The sequence below is a fragment of the Amblyraja radiata genome, chromosome 10, assembly GCF_010909765.2.
Source record: "Amblyraja radiata isolate CabotCenter1 chromosome 10, sAmbRad1.1.pri, whole genome shotgun sequence".
Taxonomy (NCBI): domain Eukaryota; kingdom Metazoa; phylum Chordata; class Chondrichthyes; order Rajiformes; family Rajidae; genus Amblyraja; species Amblyraja radiata.
In genome coordinates, this window is record NC_045965.1 from 53,126,446 (window position 1) to 53,145,799 (window position 19,354).

The window sequence follows — 19,354 nt, forward strand, 5'->3', positions numbered from 1 at the left end:
GGCAGGTTCGATTTTATCATTTAAAAATAAATTGGATAGGTATATGGATGGGAAAGGAATGGAGGGTTATGGTCTGAGTACAGGTAGATGGGACTAGGGGAAAATAAGTGTTCGGCACGGACTTGTAGGGCCAGAGATGGCCTGTTTCCGTGCTGTAATTGTTATATGGTTATATGGTCCCTGAATGGAGTTGAGAGTGAGATGCGGGGAAAAGCGTTTCACCTCCTGTGGTTGCAGACGATGGGCCTGGGGAGGGGTAAGGGTGGACATGAATAAATCAGGGAGTTGCTGAGAGAGTAGTGCTTGTAGAAAGCAGAACCAGGTTGGGTGGGGGCTGATGGAAGGTATGACTGGTGGCGTTGTAGCCAGCAGAAATGATAAAGGATGATGCACTGGATGTGGAGGCTGGTGGGTTGAAAGATGAGGACCAAGAGAACGCTACCTCCATTTTCCTCCGAAGTGACAGGGTGAGAGCAGAAATGCGGGAAGTGGAGGAGATGAGGGTGAGGGCTCCATCAACCAAAGTGGGGGCGAGGCCACGTTTCCTGAAAAGGGAGGATATTTCAGCCATCTGAATCTCCCAGCTACAAGCCATTTTAATTCTTCTTCCTATTCACACAGTGATCTGTCTATCCCCGGCCTCATAAGTTCCTCCAGCAGGTTGTTCTTTTGCTGCAGATTCCAACGTCTGCAGTCTCTTTGGTAAGTGGAAATGAAAGGTTGCCCTCGGGTAATTGAGCAGTAAATAACTAGTGGTCAAGTGACACTGCAGAATTGCAATGGCAGAGGTCTATGGAATAATTGGAATGGACATATTGACGTCCACCCATCAGACCAGAATGAGATAGTTGACCTGGGTGACGCAAGTGCTGACTGGTGAATTTGTGAGTGCAAGATCACAATTTTCCCACCCATCAGACCAGAATGAGATAGTTGACCTGGGTGACGCAAGTGCTGACTGGTGAATTTGTGAGTGCAAGATTACAATTTTCCAGGCTACTTGAAGTGTAAGCAGGAAATGCGTCAGCAATGAGAATTTCAGAATATTTGGACACTGATGTGAGAAGGGAGTGGAGGAAGCAAAAGATAAATGAGAAGCTTGGGGCCCAGAAACTGTGTGACATTCTTTTAATAACATTTCACATAAAAGTAACAGCCAAGGTAGGGTATATAATTGTATGTTATCTGGCTGGATCTGTGAGATTTGTCAAAAAGGTTGATGGAATTAATTACCTTAGTTCTGGGCTAATTCAAAAAACAACTTAAATATCAGGATTGCCAATGACATCCACATCCCATGTCCAAATTATAAATTAGCATCAAAATCCCTTGTTGGATGTTGCTGCATTTTGACATTGTCGAGATGTCAAAGGTTATACTCGTTTAGATTTTGATGTAACCGTGATGGAACAGCAACATCACCTGTGAGTGCCGCTGATGTGGATGCAAATCTCAGTTTGAAGAAGGGTCCCGACTGGAAACATCACCGGATTCCTTTTTTCCAGAGATGCTGCCTGACCCGCTGAGTCACTCCAGCATTTTGTGTCTATCTTCGATGTAGATGCAATGTTGTGTGTCCACAACATTCTCCATGGGTGAGATTTTCTTGGGATTGAATGGATGACGTGAAGCGATTGTGGATGAAATGCAACAGAATCTTCCAAGCCAGTGTTTCTTCAAATACAGTGGAGGATAACTGATAGAGGAGATGTGTGCCTGCCTCGAACAAAGGGCAAAAGGAGCGGACAGAACAATTCCACAGATGATAATAACAAAGGAAAGGGAAGGTCATCCTGGATGATGGCACAAGATGGACAAGAAAACATGGATTGCAACCACACAGAACTTTTCTATGTACATGTTGCATGAGTCCCCAAGGACTCCAAGTCGACAATTCCCTGAAAATGGCAACACCGGTCAGTAAGGTGGTAAAGAAAGCATATGACATGCTTGCCTTTATAGGTCAATGCACAGAATGCAAGAGTTGGGACGTTATATTGCAACTTGTTAGCACTTGGAGTATGCAATTCTGATGGCCACGTTATAGGAAGGATGTGATTGTGCTGGTAAGGGTGCAGAGGAGGTTGTCTAAGATGTTGCCTGGAGTGGAAAACTTGTTATGGAATGAGGGCAGACACAAAAAGCTGGAGTAACTCAGCAGGCAGCATGTCTGGAGAGAGGGAATGGGCGACGTTTCGGGTCGAGACCCTTCTTCAGATAGGTTCACCCTGAAGCGAAGTGATGGACTGGTGGATGGACAGGCTGATGGACCTGATAAAATCATGAGCAGCATCGATACGGTACATGGCTTGAATCCTTTTTCCCATGGGGTATCTAAACTAAAGAGGGCAAGGTCTAAAGTAAGAAGAAGGAGTTTTAAAAGGGATTTGTAATGAAACTTTTTTTATAAAAACAGTGGCTGATATATGCAATGCACTGCAAAGGTAGGTGGTAGAATGAAGCACAATCTCTCAGTTAAAGAGTCATTTAGAAGACGCAATGAGAAAGGCTTGGAATTGATGGTACAAATGTGGACAACTGTGCCGACAAAAGAGTTCAGCGGGGACATTGGGGGCTGAAGAACCCGTTTCTCCCCGTTGCACAATTCTAACTCTAGGGCATTCTTTCCAGGGGCTGAGCAAAAGATGATTTTTTCCACTGAGGGAGTGGTTGGAATGTGGAATGCACTGTTTGAAGAGGTAGTTAGGGTAGCTCTCTGATGACGTTGATGAAGCATCTCAGCAAGTGCTTGATTTGCCGAGTCATGAAGACCTGTAAATTGGGTTCATGTTTTGTTTAGTTTAGTTTACTCTCCCGTGTAAAAGTTTTTGTTGTGTGCTAACCAGTCAGCGGAAGAACAATACATGTTCACAATCGATCCATCCACAATGTACAGAAACGTGATATTGGGAATAGCGCGAATAACGTTTAGTGCAAGATAAAGTCCAGTGGAGTCTGATTAAAGGTAGTCCGAGGGTATCCAATTAGGTAGATAATAGCTCAGGACTGCTCTCCACTTGTTCGTAGAAGGTTCAGTTGCCTGATAACAACTGGGAAGGAACTGTCCCTGAATCTGGAGGTGTGCATCTGTACCTCTTGCCTGATGTGAGAGGGGAGAAGAGGGAGCAGCCAGATGTGACTTGTCCTTGATTATGCTGGTGGCCTTGTCGAGGCAATGTGAGGTGTAATTGGAGTCAATGGAAGGGAGATTGGTTTGTGTGATGGTCTGGGTTGCGTCCAAAATTCTCTGCAATTTCTTGCGGTCTTGGATGGAGCTGTTTCCCAACCATGCTGTGATGCATCCTGATAAGATGCTTTCTGCGGCACTGATGCTGGTAGCTACATCAGGTAGCCTGGGCCTATTTTTGTTCTATACAACTCTCACACCATGCGAGAGCTTAGTTAGATGGCAACAATACACATAATCATCACAGGAAGAACATTTAGGAGCAGTGGTGGAACAATAAGGAGGCAGAGTATGCAGCCTCAGCGCCAGAGACCTGGGTTCGATCCTGACCACGTATGCTGTCTATGTGGAGTTTGTACGTTCTCTCTGTGACTGCACACGATTTCTCCAGGTGCTCTGGTTTCCTCCCAAACTCAGATGTGTGGGGTTATAGAAAACGTTTGCCTTAATGTGTAGGGAGTGGAGGAGTGGATGATAACATGGGATAACAGAACTAGTGTGAATGGGTGATTGATGGTCAATGTGGATATGGTGGGCCAAAGGGCCTGTTTCCATGCTGAATCACCAAACTAAATTTAAATTCAGTCTGAAGAAGGGTCTCCACCCAAAACGTCACCTATTCCTTTTCTCCAGAGATGCTGTCTGACCCACTGAGTTACTCCAGCTTTTTGTGTCTAATTTTAAATTTAATTCTGCGAAAGTGATTGTGAAAGTGGGGTTACGAGTGGACTTTTTAAGGAGAAACGATGATAAGCTCTTCTTTAAAAAGGGAGGAACAGTTCCATATCAAAGGGCTCACTTGTGAACGTTGTGAACACATGGGAAACATAGAAACATAGAAAATAGGTGCAGTAGGCCATTCGGCCCTTCGAGCCTGCACCGCCATTCAATATGATCATGGCTGATCATCCAACTCAGTATCCCGTACCTGCCTTCTCTCCATACCCCCTGACCCCTCTAGCCACAAGGGCCACATCTAACTCCCTTTTAAATATAGCCAATGAACTGGCCTCAACTACCTTCTGTGGCAGAGAGTTCCAGAGATTCACCACTCTGCGTGAAAAATGTTTTTCTCATCTCGGTTCTAAAGGATTTCCCCTCTATCCTTAAGCTGTGACCCCTTGTCCTGGACTTCCCCAACATCGGGAACAATCTTCCTGCATCTAGCCTGTCCAATCCCTTAAGAATTTTGTAAGTTTCTATAAGATCCCCCCTCAATCTCCTAAATTCTAGAGAGTACGATCCGAGTCTATCCAGTCTTTCTTCATAACAAAGTCCTGACATCCCAGGAATCAGTCTGGTGAACCTTCTCTGCACTCCCTCTATGGCAATAATGTCCTTCCTCAGATTTGGAGACAAAACTGTACGCAATACTCCAGGTGTGGTCTCACCAAGGTACAACTGCAGCAGAACCTCCCTGCTCCTATACTCAAATCCTTTTGCTATGAATGCCAACATACCATTCGCTTTCTTTACTGCCTGCTGCATCTGCATGCCTACTTTCAATGACTGGTGTACCATGACACCCAGGTCTCGTTGCATCTCCCCTTTTCCTAATCGGCCACCATTTAGATAATAGTCTACTTTCACATAACAGAATGATTTGTAGTCAGGACCCCAACTGGAAGTGAAACCTGCAGAATGGGAGGAAGTGGTTTGTGTCTGAGGGTATAAAGGCAGGTATGGAGTTTTGGAGGAACAAAAGATAGACACGAAAAGCTGGAGTAACTCAGCGGGACAGGCAGCATCTCTGGAGAGAAGGAATGGGTGACGTTTTGGGTTGAGACCCTTCTTCAGGAACAACAAAGGTGGAGATGATCACGTGTTTAGAATAAAGGAATCCACTTGATAATGATGGTGGTGAATCCGTAGAATTGATTACACATGACAAAATACAACCGTTGTTCACTCTCTTTGTAAACAACCACAGCATGTGCCATTTTCAAGCTGTTGCTCATTTGGCATAAGAGTTACCAGAATTCAAAAAATAAGGGCGGCTTGGTGACTCAGCCATAGAGTTGCTGCCTTACAGTGCCAGAGACCCAGGTTCGATCCTGACTAGGGGTGCTGTCTGTACGGAGTTTGTCCGTTCTCCCTGAGACCGGCGCGGGCTTTCTCCGGGATCTCCGGCTTCCTTCCACACTCCAAAGACACGCAGTTTGGTTGGTATAATTGTAAATTGTCCCTTGTGTTCGTAGGATAGTGTTAGTGTTCAGGGATTACCGGTCAGCGCGGACTCGGTGGGCCGAAGGGCCTGTTTCTGCACTGCATCTCTAAACTAAACTAAAGTAAACTAACTTTGTTTCCGACATCTCAGAAGGCATGAAAAGACAAATGGAATAAAAGAAAAGCTGGAAATGCATGGAAGGTCAGATATCCACAACACAGGAAGTTTCACTTTATCAGAACCAAAGAGCAGGTGTGTTGATTGAGTTAGGAACCAAGATAGATTTTCCAGTTAGGGAGGTTTTGAATGAAATGCGTACGCAATTGTCGGATGATGCAATATAACACAACCATTGAGCACATCCAAATTCCCCTGCCTTCAAATACATCGGATCCAAAAAGTCAACCAAAAGGAAGCTAATGGGGAACTAAGGAGCAAAATCTCTAGCAAAAGGCAGAGATATAAAATGAAAACATGAAATGCCAGAAAAACTTTGAAGCTCCCATTGACCCAAATATGTAAACAGGCGAACAACCTTGAAATAGACCAGATGGGAGATGTGCAGGTAACTGGGTTCAAAGGCAAAGGGAGTTTAGTGAGTGTGACTCAGCGTGAAGTAACCGCCCATATTAACCCAGAAAACGAGGGTGAGGGCACTTAAATAGCAATTTAAGCTACACTTGCATCATTTTCCTGATGTGCTGGTGTACACATTTTTGTTTCCCCAGTGTTCATGGAGCCATGCAGCAGGGAAACAGCAACCCCTCTTGCCCACCAACCACACCAACCATTAATCGTCCATTTACTCTTGCCTAAATTGAAACGTAGATTGATTGATTGAATGATACAGCATGGAAACAGGCCCTACGGCCCACCGAGTCCACGCCGGTCATAGATCACTCTTTCACCTGAACATAGAAAACAGACACAAAATGTTGGAGTAAATCAGCGGGTCAGACCCTGAAGTCTGAAGGAGGGTCTCGACCCAAAACATCACCCATTCCTTTGCTCCAGAGATGCTGCCTGACCTGCTGAGTTGCTCCAGCATTCTGTGCCTATCTTCGGTGTAAACCAGCATCTATCTGCAGTTCCTTCCCTTCTATGCATTCATGACATCTAAGGAACTGTTGTGCTACAATGTTCATTGAAATAAACATACAATTGTGTTTACAATTTCAGATGAAAGTGATTTTTCCCTATTCCACCCCCCACCCAATCAATGTTGGAGGGATTTTGTGTGTTTACCCACATTCAAGGTTCGGCTTTTAAGTGGGACCCAGTCATCCTCTTAAATAGTTCACAGACTGAGATGGCACATTGAAGAAAACTTGTTCAGTTGTGGTGAGGTTTTTCGATCAAATTAGTTTATTCCAGCCCTGCATTTCATTATACTTCATTAACCCAACAAACTTGCAATACTTTACAGTACTGTTTTTGCAGTAGAATAGTTACATGTAGATTCTATGATTTCACAAGATCCCGTCAAATTTTGCAATGTGCTCAACAATTATAGATTTTTACATGCCTTGCCTGGCAACAGTTCCTCCATTCTTCTTATCGATACTCACCCTTTGACCTTCCACATGTACTGAGGGATTTGTTGGCCTGTTTAAAAAAAATTCTTATCATATCTTGCTTATCCTGTGGACTTGGTGTTCTGTGCGTAATCCTGCATTCTACCATACATAGCTATCTGTGTTCTAATTAACTCTGAACACGTCCCAACTTGTATTTTTATAAGGTCTCTTCCAACATGACCTTTTGGTGACCTTCACTCAGTTGGCTTAATTTCTCATTATCCTTTCCAAGTAGATCATCGGTTCATAGGTGATAGGAACAGAATTAGGCCATTCTGCCCATCAAGTCTACTCTGGCATTCAAACATGGCTGATCTATCTCTCCTCCTAACCCCATTCCCCTGCCTTCTCCCCATAACCCCCGACACCCGTACTAATCAAGAATAGATAAGATACTTGGGTACAACATATTGAAAACAATCTCCATTTTTCACAATTTTACGATGCCTGAAGATTCCTCCTCCATTAATTCTCGCTGAACGCCACTCACCATGCTGACTAACCGAGGTCAACATGAGGCCGAGACATGGCACTGGAATGACAGATATGGATATACTGTATGAATATCTAATATTCCTTAATCTGAGTGCTGTTTCAGTTAAAACAGTTTAAAAAGTCCAATTCATAAACGCGATGGATAATCTGTTACTCCATAATCTATGCACCATGAAGTTAAAAAAAAATGTAGAAATCAACGCTACTTTATTTCAGGAAAGTATCTGGCCATTGTTTGGGGATATTATGCACCTTATAATGCCAAAGAATTGGCAGAAAATAAACCAAATACTTAAATGTTTTCTATCAATTGGCCCCATTAATACAACCAGTCTAATATTCTTAGCAGACCAATATTTCAAAAGCATTTAAAATACATTTGGACAGTTACATGGATAGGAAAGTGTTAGAGGGATGTGGGCAAAATGCTGGAAGGTGGGACTAGTGTAGATGGGGCATCTTGTTCTGCGCTCTCACTCGGACCCTTCCATATCCAGTCCCTGCACTATTACTAGGGTTAATGCAAGCTTCTCGGTGGGCAGGTTGCAGCCTTCAGGACTCGATCAGTTTCTCCCACTTTAGATAGCCAGAATCAGAGAGCAAGATATGTCAGAACTGGCCATTACTGCCCGTCACCATTTTGGCTCAGTTTCTCTTCTGTTCGCAGTCTGGTCTTCTGGGCATGTCCCACAGTCTCATGATTAACAAATTACAAAGCGCTGGAGGAACTCAACGGGTCAGGCGGCAGGAATGGACAGACTACATTTTGGATATTCAGAATGATTGGAGGTGAGAAAGCTGGAAAAGGGAGGGTAGGCCTGGCAAGTGATAGGTGGAAGAAAGACCCAAAATGCTAGAGTAGCTGTCAGGTAGAATCTCTGGAGAAAAGGAATAGGTGACGCTTCGGGTCGAGACCCTTCAGTCCGAGAGTCAGGGAAGAGGGAAACTTGAGGTATGATAAGGTTCTTGAAGGGTTCTGAACATTTTCATGCCTCTAGTTTCCTTCTCCGCTGACTGTCTGAAAAATGGTTTTCAACCCAAACTGTCACCAATTCATTTTCTCCAGAGATGCTGCTTGCCCCACTGAGTTACTCCTGTATTTTGTGTCTATCTTTGGGTAAACCAGCATCTGCAGATCCTCCCTACACAAGTGGTAGATCGATACAGGTGATGCGTGGGTGTTGATTGGCACACATGTGGAATAGGTGAAAAGGCGACCAAAAAGGTGTCAGATAAGGAGAGAAGGGGAGTGAAATGTCAAGCTGGGGGAGGGATATGGGTGGAAGGAGACAGGTGGAAGGTGAAAGAGAGGTTATTGAAGAGGGTTATAAAAGGGAAAAAGAGGTCTTGGGGTGGGAGATGTGAATACTTGGTGCACAGATAATAACCTCTTACTCAACACATCAAAAACACACGAACTCATCATTGATCTCAGACGTAAGGCACAAACCAAGACCCCCCTACTCATCTCAGGCGAACCCATATCCACCACTGACTCATTCAAATTTCTTGGCACTCACATACGCAATAACCTCAAATGGAAAATCAATTCAAATCACATCTACAAAAAAGCCAACCAAAGACTCTTCTTCCTCCGCCAGCTCAAGAAGTTTAGAGTAAGGAAACACCTCCTAATCCGATTCTACACAGCCATCATCCAAAGCATGCTCACTTCATCAATTACAGTCTGGTTCAGCAGTTTAGACACTCACTCCCGTACTAAATTACAGCGCATAGTTAACAAAGCATCCAAAATCATCAGCACTCCCCTTCCATCAATAGAATCACTCCATCACATACGGTCCGTGTCAAGGGTGAAGAAAATCATCTCTGATCCCTCCCACCCAGCTCACCACATCTTCCACCTGCTGCCATCAGGAAGGCGCTACAGCTCACTGCCCGCCAAGACATCTCGATTTAAAAACAGTTCTTACCCACACGCAATCCGAATTCTGAACACACTATGACAACAGCACATATCCTCCCCATGCATGTACTGTATATTGTATGATGTTGTGTTTTATGTTATGTTTGACGGGAATCAGCCTACCTTGTAACATCCTGTACTGAACCTGAATTCCACCAGCTTGACTGTGTGGTCATTAAATAATCTAATCTAATCTAATACGAAGGTGGTGAAAGGAGCAGGTCGAGAGAAATGTGTGTGCACCTGGGTGCGGAAAAGAGGGGGCGAGAAGTGGTATCTGTGGTATTTGTCTTGTGCTAGTTGTCACACTCATCAGTTACTTCAGATCGAGGCGTTAGATTGACATCTCACTGTTTTGTGTATGAAGCAGAATAACTGGCAAATAGACTTTTTGGTATTAGCCACATTCAAACAGATCCCAATTCCACTTAAAACAACTAAAGTTGAGAGAGAATCAAGGTAAATCGACATAATACTCCTTGTGTAGAAGCTGATTGTCGTACTGTGGATTCCTGAAATATCGGATAGACCATTTAGTGATCTGGCAACAAAACATTAAAGGGAAATGTTTAGATAAAGCTATTCAATTTTATTTTAAAGTTATAAGGGGAGTTCTGGATAGGACACTTTAACCTAAAAATGCAAAGATATAATAGTTAGAAACACAACACAATACACTTCATTAATGACAAATCACACACAAACACAAAACAATGAGTGATTTAATGCAGCATTTTTTGCTTAATTACAGCTGTAATGTCCATATCTGTTTGATTCGTAGCTATCCTTGCAAATTCCAAGGTTTGTAGTAGAAATTGCTGTTTTCAACTTAACATTTCCCCAATTCCAAGCAAATATGAAACAATTTTGAAAAAAAAAGCATGTCATGTTTTTTCAATATTCAAAGATCAATTTAACAATAAATGTTGAGCATTACACTTAGGAACAAGGTTACAAATGTTGAATGAAGAATAAAATCAAATATCTCAATTAGATTATCTGTCCTCCTTGACGAGTACTTAATAATTCTGAGGCAAAATTAAAATTTGCTAGTTTTAATGCATTGAAATGGTCAAATGTTGTATTCAACAAAATCCTTGAGAGGAACTGCATAGTAAATGTTTATAGACTTTAAAACCCGATGGAAATGCTACAATTACATACGTTGACAGTGATCAGACATTAATATGTATCTGAATTTTACACTTAGTGGGATATAAAACACACATGCATATAGTGTAGGAAAGAACTGCAGATGCTGATTTAAATTGGAGGTAGACACAAAATGCTGGAGTAACTCAGCGGGACAAGCAGCATCTCTGGAGAGAAGGAATGGGTGACGTTTCGGGTCGAGACCCTTCAGACTGATTTCAGAGGAGTGGGTGGGACAGAGATAGAATGTAGTCGGAGACAATAAGACTAGTGGGAGAACTTGGAAGTGGGAGGGGATGGAGAGAGAGGGAAAGCAAGGGCTATTTGAAGTTAGAGAAGTCAATGTTCATACCGCTGGGGTGTAAGCTATTCCAGGTGTCAACTTCTGTACATCGGCGAGACCAAGCACAGGCTCGGCGATCATTTCGCTGAACACCTCCGCTCAGTCCGCAGAACCTACCTGATCTCCCGGTTGCTTAACAATTTAACTCCCCCTCCCATTCCCAATCTGACCTTTCTGTCCTGGGCCTCCTCCATTGGCAGAGTAAGGCACAGTGCAAATTGGAGGAACAGCACCTCATATTTCGCTTGGGTAGCTTACACCCCAGCGGTATGAACATTGAATTCTCTAACTTCAAATAGCCCTTGTTTTCCCTCTCCATCCCCTCCCCCTTCCAAGTTCTCCCACTAGTCTTACTGCCTCCGACTACATTCTATCTCTGTCCCGCCCACTCCCCTGACATCAATCTGAAGAAGGGTCTCAACGCGAAACGTCGCCCATTCCTTCTCTTCAAAGATGCTGCCTGACCCGCTGAGTTACTCCAGCACTTTGTGTCCACACATGCATATGGTTTGGTTCTATACTTTATGGCAATCTTAATCAGTGAAGTTATGACTAATTATCAAGACTTCAAAGACATTATGTCTCCAACCTTCATTCCATTAAACACACAGGTTTCCCCTCCTACAATTCTAAATGTGCAATTTTCATGCAAGTACTTAAAATAACTTTCATTCCAGTGCCTAAAAAAATTGGTACAGTGTTGTACAAGATAATGATTCTTTTTCACATTAATTCACCACTGTTAAATTAAAATAATATAGAAAGTGCTTTAAAATTATAGTTTTCAACTCTATATGTAATGTTAATTTCAGGTTATTTGCATCTTGGCAAATTAAACAATCACAGTGGCAGCTACAACAAAGGCTCAAATTTGGATTTGTGCATTACTACCATTTTAATCAAACTATCCTAAGCTGTTCCAACGTCAAGATTTAGATTCTATTCCGCACTAAGGTTAGCAATTTTAAACGAGTTTTGGATTAATGCAATGTTGCTATCAGCCAGGTTTGATTATGAATAGTTAATATCACAAGCACATTGAATCAATTATTTGAAAAAAAAATCCTTTTATACTGAATATACCACATGAACATACACATAATTCCATATCACGTACAAGGTCACACGTTTGCACTGTTCAAGCGATGTTTTTAATTGTATCACAAAAACCGTACAGTTAAATGGCACGTGGTATTTAATACTCTGGAGAGACATGAAAGCACCACCTTCAGTTAAACTGCTGCACTGCAGTTAGCAACAGGAAAAATACTGCACTTCAAAGCTCATACAGAACATCTAGAACTACTGCAATTGACCAAGCCTGGGTTTCACAGCTAAATTGACAGTGTGCTCCATTTTCATTTGTAAGCTCTGGAAGACCTTTCCAGGGAGATCTAAATAAAACAAAACAAAAGTAAATAAAAAGCCAGTAATTCATTTGATGTGGTACCTGTCAAAGTCTCTCTTGGTGAAGGTTCGAAGGATTGGAACCTCGACCAAGAGAGACTTTTTTCCCCCCCAAACATTATCTTAATTAAAAAGAGTTGGCACTTCAAGATAATTCCATGCTGCATTATCAATCAGTTGGCAAACCATAGTTGAAAGTCAAGTTGACGATTCTTTTAAGTGTTAAAGACCTAATCTTTTGAACACAAGCTCAGAACACATACCAAAAGGGCTGCCAAACATTTGAATGCAAAAGATTCACATTGATATCCTGAGCAGTAGGACAGAACATTGAAATACAGGTTTTAGAATGAGGCATGTTCTGACTAGTTCTCATAATGTGATCTTTAAATGCTAGAGAATAAAGCAGCTAACATATCGAACCAAAGTTCATCTGACTTTGTCTGTCTTTGAAGTGAATAAGGAGCATACCTGCAAGGAATGAAAGTTTACTGCAGTAAGGTTTACGGTTACAGTACCAGGTATTACTGCTGTACAAATTGTACATATGAAGTCATCTAGAGAATGACTAATGACACATTATTCAATTAAACCCATAACCCTCAAATCTAGCTGTGAAAGATGATCAGGAATTTCAACAAATTCACATTAAAATTCATACAAATCCTGTAAGATTGGGCGGTAGAGCTGCTGCCTTACAGCACCAGAGGCCTGGGTTTGACCCCGACTATGGTTGCTGTCTGTACAGACTTAGTACGTTCTCCCCGTAACCGTGTGGGTTTTCTCCGGGAGCCCCGGTTTCCTCCCACACTCTAAAGATGTACAGGTTTGTAGGTTAATTGGCTTCTGTAAATTGTCCCTAGTCTGTAGGATACAGTGTGATCACTGGTCAGCACAGACTTGGTAGGCCGAAGGACCTGTTTCCGCACTGTATCTCTAAACTAAAAAATGTTATACGAGTAGGGTTCTTAGATGCTTATGGCCTGAACTGGATAAGCACTTAAATATAACCTGGAGTGCCTCACTTTAATATCTGAAAGAAGTCTTTTATTTCAAAGCTGAGCTTTCTGCTGGATCCCGTTCTGTTCTATTCACTTGTTTAATTCTCACTATATGATGTATGAATCAGCTAATTTGTGCATTGACTACAAAACCAAGTCAGCACCCATATGGGAATAAACAAATGTTGCGATCATTCGTATCAGAACAGTTCCAGGGCTGCCAACTCTCACGCTTTGAGCGTGAGAATCACGCCCTCAAGCAAACTCTCACGCCCTCACGCTGATCAGAAATTTCTCACGCTCTGCGGTGAGAAATTCTGTGATCAACAAAAATTTCAAAACTCGGATAAACTGCATGGTGTTGGAGAGCCGGGGCTGAGGCAGGGATGGAAGCAGCGGGCGGATACAGATGCGGGGAGCCGGAACTGGTGAGTTTGCGGGGCTGACGAGTATTTGCGCGGCCAGCGAGTTGCTCGCTGCAGCTTCGGCCATGGAGCGCTCCGGACAGTGCGAGTGTCCCGGGCCGTCGGAAGCGTCGGAAGCGCTGCTGCCGCGAGAGTCTCTGTGCCGAAGGGACTGACTCTCAAAGGGAGGTGGAGATAGAGAGAGATAGAGAGAGGGGAAGGAGACAGGGGGGAGAGAGAGAGGGGGGTGAGAGGGGAGAGACCGAGGGGGGGGGGGGGTGAATGGAGAGAGAGAGAAGAGGGAGGGGGGGGGGAGAGAGAGAGGGGGTGGAGAGGGTTGGTGAGAATGGGAGAGAGAGAGGGGGGTGGTAAAAGAGAGAGGGGGAGAGAGGGGGAAAGAGAGAAACGGGGGAAAGAGAGAGAGATGGGGGGGCAAAAAGAAAGAGGAGATAGAGAGAGAAAGAGAGAGGGGAGAGAGAGCAAGGGGGAGTGAGGTGGGAGGGAGAAATGGGGGAGGAAGAGAGGGAGAGAGAGGAAGAGGAGGAAAGAGAGATGAGAGAGAGAGAGGGGAGGAAGAGAGAGAGGTGAGACAGAGAGAGCGGGGAGAGAGAGAGAGGGGAGAGTGTGTAGAGGGAGAGTGTGTAGAGAGGGAGAGTGTGTAGAGAGGGAGAGGGGGAAGAGGGGAGAGGGGGAAGAGGGAGAGGGGGAAGAGGGAGAGGGGGGAGAGAGAGAGGGGGGAGGGGAGAGAGAGGGGGGAGGGGGAGAGAGAGGGGGAGAGGGAGGATGGAGAGAGGGGGAGAGAGAGAGGAGAGAGAGAGGGGGAGAGAGAGGGGGGCTAGAGAGGGGGAGAGAGAGGGGGAGAGAGGGAGAGAGAGGGGAGACAGGAGAGAGAGGTGAGACAGGAGAGAGAGGGGTGAGAGGAGAGACAGAGGGAGGGAGGAGAGAGAAAGAGGAAAGAGAGATGGAGGGGAGAGATAGAGGGGGAGAGAGCGAGGGGGGTTGAGAGGAGAGAGAGTGCACCCTGGAGGATAACCAGTGGCTGCTGGAAGTAAGTACCAAGCACTGGGTAGAAACGGTGGAAGATAGTGGACTTCAAATGGGGGTGGTTGGTGATAGCATCCTGCTTGCCTGCTGGATTTTCACTTACTGTAACTGCAGGAAAAATGTTCCCGATGTTGGGGGCGTTCCGAACCATGGGTCACAGTTTAAGAATAATGGGGGGGGGGGGGGGGGGGCAGTTAGGACTGAGATGGAGGACAAACTTTCTTCACGCAGAGAGTTGTGAATCTTTGGAATTCTCTGCCATAGAAGGCAGTGCAGGCCAATTCACTGGATGTTTTCAAGCGAGAGTTAGATTTAGTTCTTGGGGCTAGCAACATCAAGAGATATGGGGAAAAAACAGGAAAGAGGTACTCATTTTAGATGAATAGCCATGATCATATTGAATGGCAGTACTGGCTCGAAGGGCCGATGGCCTATTCCTGCACCTATTTTCTATGTTTCTATGCTTGAGTATATGGCAATAAAACTCGATCACTTGATTTTGAAGCATTCATGCATGGTGGAGGTATAATGTGGTCATAGAGTGATACAGTGTGAAAACAGGCCCTTCGGCGCAACTTGCCCACACCCACCAACATGTCCCAGCTACGCTACCTGCTTTTGGTCCATAACTCCAAACCTGTCCTATCCATGTATCAGTCTAACTTTTTCTTAAATGTTGGGATGGTCCCTGCCTCAACTACCTCCTCTGGCAGCTTGTTCCATACACCCATCACCATTTGTGTGGATAAAGTTACCCCTTAAAAAGTTCCCTCTTAAAAATACTTCATACAAAAAACATTGAAATCATACTTCTACAGTGCACTAAAACATGATTTTAATACATCAAATTTCAAAATGTTCCTACCCTTGGAGGGGGGACCCCCTACTTCCACACCCTCTTCCCACTCGGTTGCTCCACTCCCTCACCGGGTACCCCCAAGGCCAGTGATCAGTGATCGCACAGCCTCCCCCCTTTCAAAAATGCTCCAATCCAATTTAAAGCATATATATTGTATTCAAGTGTAAGTTAAAAGACTCGCTGCAGTATGCACCATATTGCACAATTCCAATGGGAGGGGGACATGTTGGCGGGTGTGGGCAAGTTCTCCCCCCCGGTCACTATGCTCCCTCGGGCTTGGTCTCTCGCAATTTCTCACTCCCAACTCTCACCCAATGTTGGCAGCCCTGGAACATTACTTCAGTCAGTACCCAAAAACATTTTTTTTTTAAACTCAGCAACTCAGACACGCACCAACATAATGTAAATTATTTGATGTGATGCTGGGTGTTCAAAAAGTACGTTTTCCAAAGAAACCGGGAAAATGCAATCATCTTAGTTCTTAAAATTATTCCCTTACTTTGACAAGTGATCATAATGATGAGAAAGAACATGTTTCACTAAATATTTAGTGTCTTCATACAATTTCTCTTCAATCATTTTTGAAAAGTGCAACTTTGCACGAAGGAAATATCCGAGAGGCCACAGCCATTCCTAGAAAACAAAAGACATGCAAATAACATGACTTTCATGATATTGTGTGCAGTCAGTAGGTAATGCAGCGGAAGTAGATGAAATAGTTTAAATGATTACCGGTCCTTGATGGTAATTATAACCCTTGGCAATGTTGAAGTTGCCATTGTCGATCGAGTTATCGTAAAAACCACAATAAACCTGGTCACTAATCAAAGGGAGAAATGAAACATTAACAGAGAAAATAAATCACAGGAAAATCACAAGATCAATGAGCAGATTAGTAAAATAAATATCACGGAATCGCAGCTTCGCACTAATTCATTTTAAAACCCAACAATTGCAAAAGAGAGATGTAGACACAAGGAACTGCAGTTGTTAGTTTACCCAAAAAAAAACAACAAAAGTGCTGGAGTAACTCAGCGGTTCAGGCACCGCATATGTAGAACACGGATATGTGACGTTTCAGGTCCGGGCCCTTCGGATTGTTGTGGCGGGGAGAAAGCTGGAAGAGAGGCGGGGCGGGACAAAGGCTGGCAAGTGATATGTGAATACAGGTGTAGGGGGTTTTGCATTGGCAGATGGTTGGACAAAGACCAGAGATGAAAAGACCAAAAGTGAGAGATAAAGATAGAAGAATCATAAAATGTGAAGCTAGAGGAAGTTTTATAGGTCGATGGGATTGGGTATGAGGAGGGTCTTGATCCGAAACATCACCTATTCCTTTTCTTCGGGATGCTGCCTGACCCACTGAGTTATTCCAGCAGTTTACGTCTATCTTCAATGAGGAGAAATGAGCGTGCATTCAGATGGAGCTCAGGGAAAAGAGACAGACAAAAGAGTGAGAGGGTGTGTTTTTGTTGATTATCTATTATATATTAAAACTGTGTGCCTGCCGCCTGCCATCCGGCTGCCTTTCTGCCTTTTGATTCGTTCCATCTTGTGATGTCACAATGCCCAATACTCGCAGATGTCCTATCGGAATGGATCCATTTACATGGACGGCTGCCGGCCGCCTTTCTTCCTTTGATTCCCTGCAACTCCGAAACCAGACGCAGAATCGCCGACATCTTTTCCATTTCGGTAGAGATTTCACTTTTCTTTCTAAGTATCCGCTCCTCATTACATTTCGTCGTGTTTAAGTACACGTTTTTAATCAAATCCTTCTTCCCCCCCCAATATTTCAAAAATAAACTGGCTTCTCACCCATAGAAGCAGCCCCAGCCCCAGCCCCTGCTGAACGTTCCATCGTGTGATGTCACAATGCCCAGATGTTGGGGAAGTCCAGAACAAGGGGTCACAGTTTAAAGATAAGGGGGAAATCCTTTAGGACAGAGATGAGAAAAACATTTTTCACACAGAGAGTGGTGAATCTCTGGAATTCTCTGCCACAGAAGGTAGTTGAGGCCAGTTCATTGGCTATATTTAAGAGGGAGTTAGATGTGGCCCTTGTGGCTAAAGGGATCAGGGGGTATGGAGAGAAGGCAGGTACAGGATACGGAGTTGGATGATCAGCCATGATCATATTGAATGGCGGTGCAGGCTCGAAGGGCCGAATGGCCTACTCCTGCACTTAATTTCTATGGTTCTATGTTTCCCTCTCCTAACAGAGCACAAACAACAGACCCACAACCACAAACGCGACGAAGAAAACCACGGAAACGAGACGAAGCAAACAAGGACAGCGAAAAGAAGCAACGGAAGACACAGAGGGAACGAGGACAGAAAGAAAAAAACACAGACGAAGCAGACGGAAAGAACAACAAGACGGCAAAAGAAAACTGCACGCACAAGAAGGCCCAAGAGGGGTAAAGAGAACAACCCACAAAACAGTACACCACCATAACCCCCATCCTCCCCCTCCCCCACATCTCTCTCCCCAATCCCCCTCTCCTACCCCCTAACCCGCTCTCCTTTTCCCCTCCAAATCTGTCCGTTTCCTCCTCCTCCTCTCCCCTCCCTCCCCTCTTCTCACCCCCCCACCCCCCACCTGTGTGTTTGGGGGGTGGTTAATGTGAGTTTGATGCCGCAGCCCCCCCCCCCCCCCGCAAAACGCCGTTGGGGAAACAGACCCAACGGGTCTGCACTTGGTCTAGTATAATATTAAAACTCTGTGTGTGTTTCTGCCTGACGTGGGTGCTACGCCAATACCAGAAGCAGAAACGCACAGTTTTTTCCATTTCGGTAGAGATTTCACTTTTCATTCCAAGTATCCACTCCTGATTACATTTCGTCGTGTTTATGTACACATTTTTAATAAAATACTTAACCATATAATAACCATATAACAATTACAGCACGGAAACAGGCCATCTCGACCCCTCTAGTCCGTGCCGAACACATAATCTCCCCTAGTCCCATATACCTGCGCTCAGACCATAACCCTCCATTCCTTTCCCATCCATATAACTATCCAATTTATTTTTAAATGATAAAAACGAACCTGCCTCCACCACCTTCACTGGAAGCTCATTCCACACAGCTACCACTCTCTGAGTAAAGAAGTTCCCCCTCATGTTACCCCTAAATTTCTGTCCCTTAATTCTCAAGTCATGTCCCCTTGTTTGAATCTTCTCTACTCTCAGTGGGAAAAGCTTATCCACGTCAACTCTGTCTATCCCTCTCATCATTTTAAAGACCTCTATCAAGTCCCCCCTTAACCTTCTGCGCTCCAAAGAATAAAGCCCTAACTTGTTCAACCTTTCTCTGTAACTTAGTTGCTGAAACCCAGGCAACATTCTAGTAAATCTCCTCTGTACTCTCTCTATTTTGTTGACATCCTTCCTATAATTAGGCGACCAAAATTGTACACCATACTCCAGAATTGGCCTCACCAATGCCTTGTACAATTTTAACATTACATCCCAACTTCTATACTCAATGCTCTGATTTATAAAGGCCAGCACACCAAAAGCTTTCTTTACCACCCTATCTACATGAGATTCCACTTTCATGGAACTGTGCACAGTTATTCCCAGAACCCTCTGTTCACTTCTCCCCCCCCACTCATTCATTTTGTCGCCTCCTGCTGGCCTGCGACCATAACGGCTGCTGGCGCCCGCCTCTCGCCTCAAAGACGCCATTTAGAAACAGCCGCACTGCTGAGTGCTGCAATCTTATCTTCGGGAACGGCTTGAGTTGGAGGACCACGTCTCCCGTGGGGGCTACGGGTAGGGAAC

The 19,354-nt window shown here is 44.3% G+C and overlaps 1 protein-coding gene across 3 annotated transcripts in view; it reads right to left on the reverse strand.

The window, feature by feature from the left end:
• Positions 1 to 11,897: 11,897 nt before the first annotated feature.
• The window catches only part of agl (amylo-alpha-1, 6-glucosidase, 4-alpha-glucanotransferase), an 88,903-nt gene continuing 81,446 nt past the window's right edge, over positions 11,898 to 19,354 (reverse strand). For 2 of the 3 annotated variants that reach the window (XM_033028870.1, XM_033028869.1), the window contains exons 32-34: positions 16,296 to 16,383; positions 16,063 to 16,196; positions 11,981 to 12,242 (exon numbers count right to left, since the gene is read on the reverse strand). In XM_033028870.1, coding sequence (XP_032884761.1) covers positions 12,125 to 12,242; positions 16,063 to 16,196; positions 16,296 to 16,383 — 340 coding nt within the window. In that variant the 3' untranslated portion in view covers positions 11,981 to 12,124. Of the gene's footprint in view, positions 12,243 to 16,062; positions 16,197 to 16,295; positions 16,384 to 19,354 lie in introns of all 3 variants that reach the window. The other variant, XM_033028868.1, reaches the window with a different exon arrangement.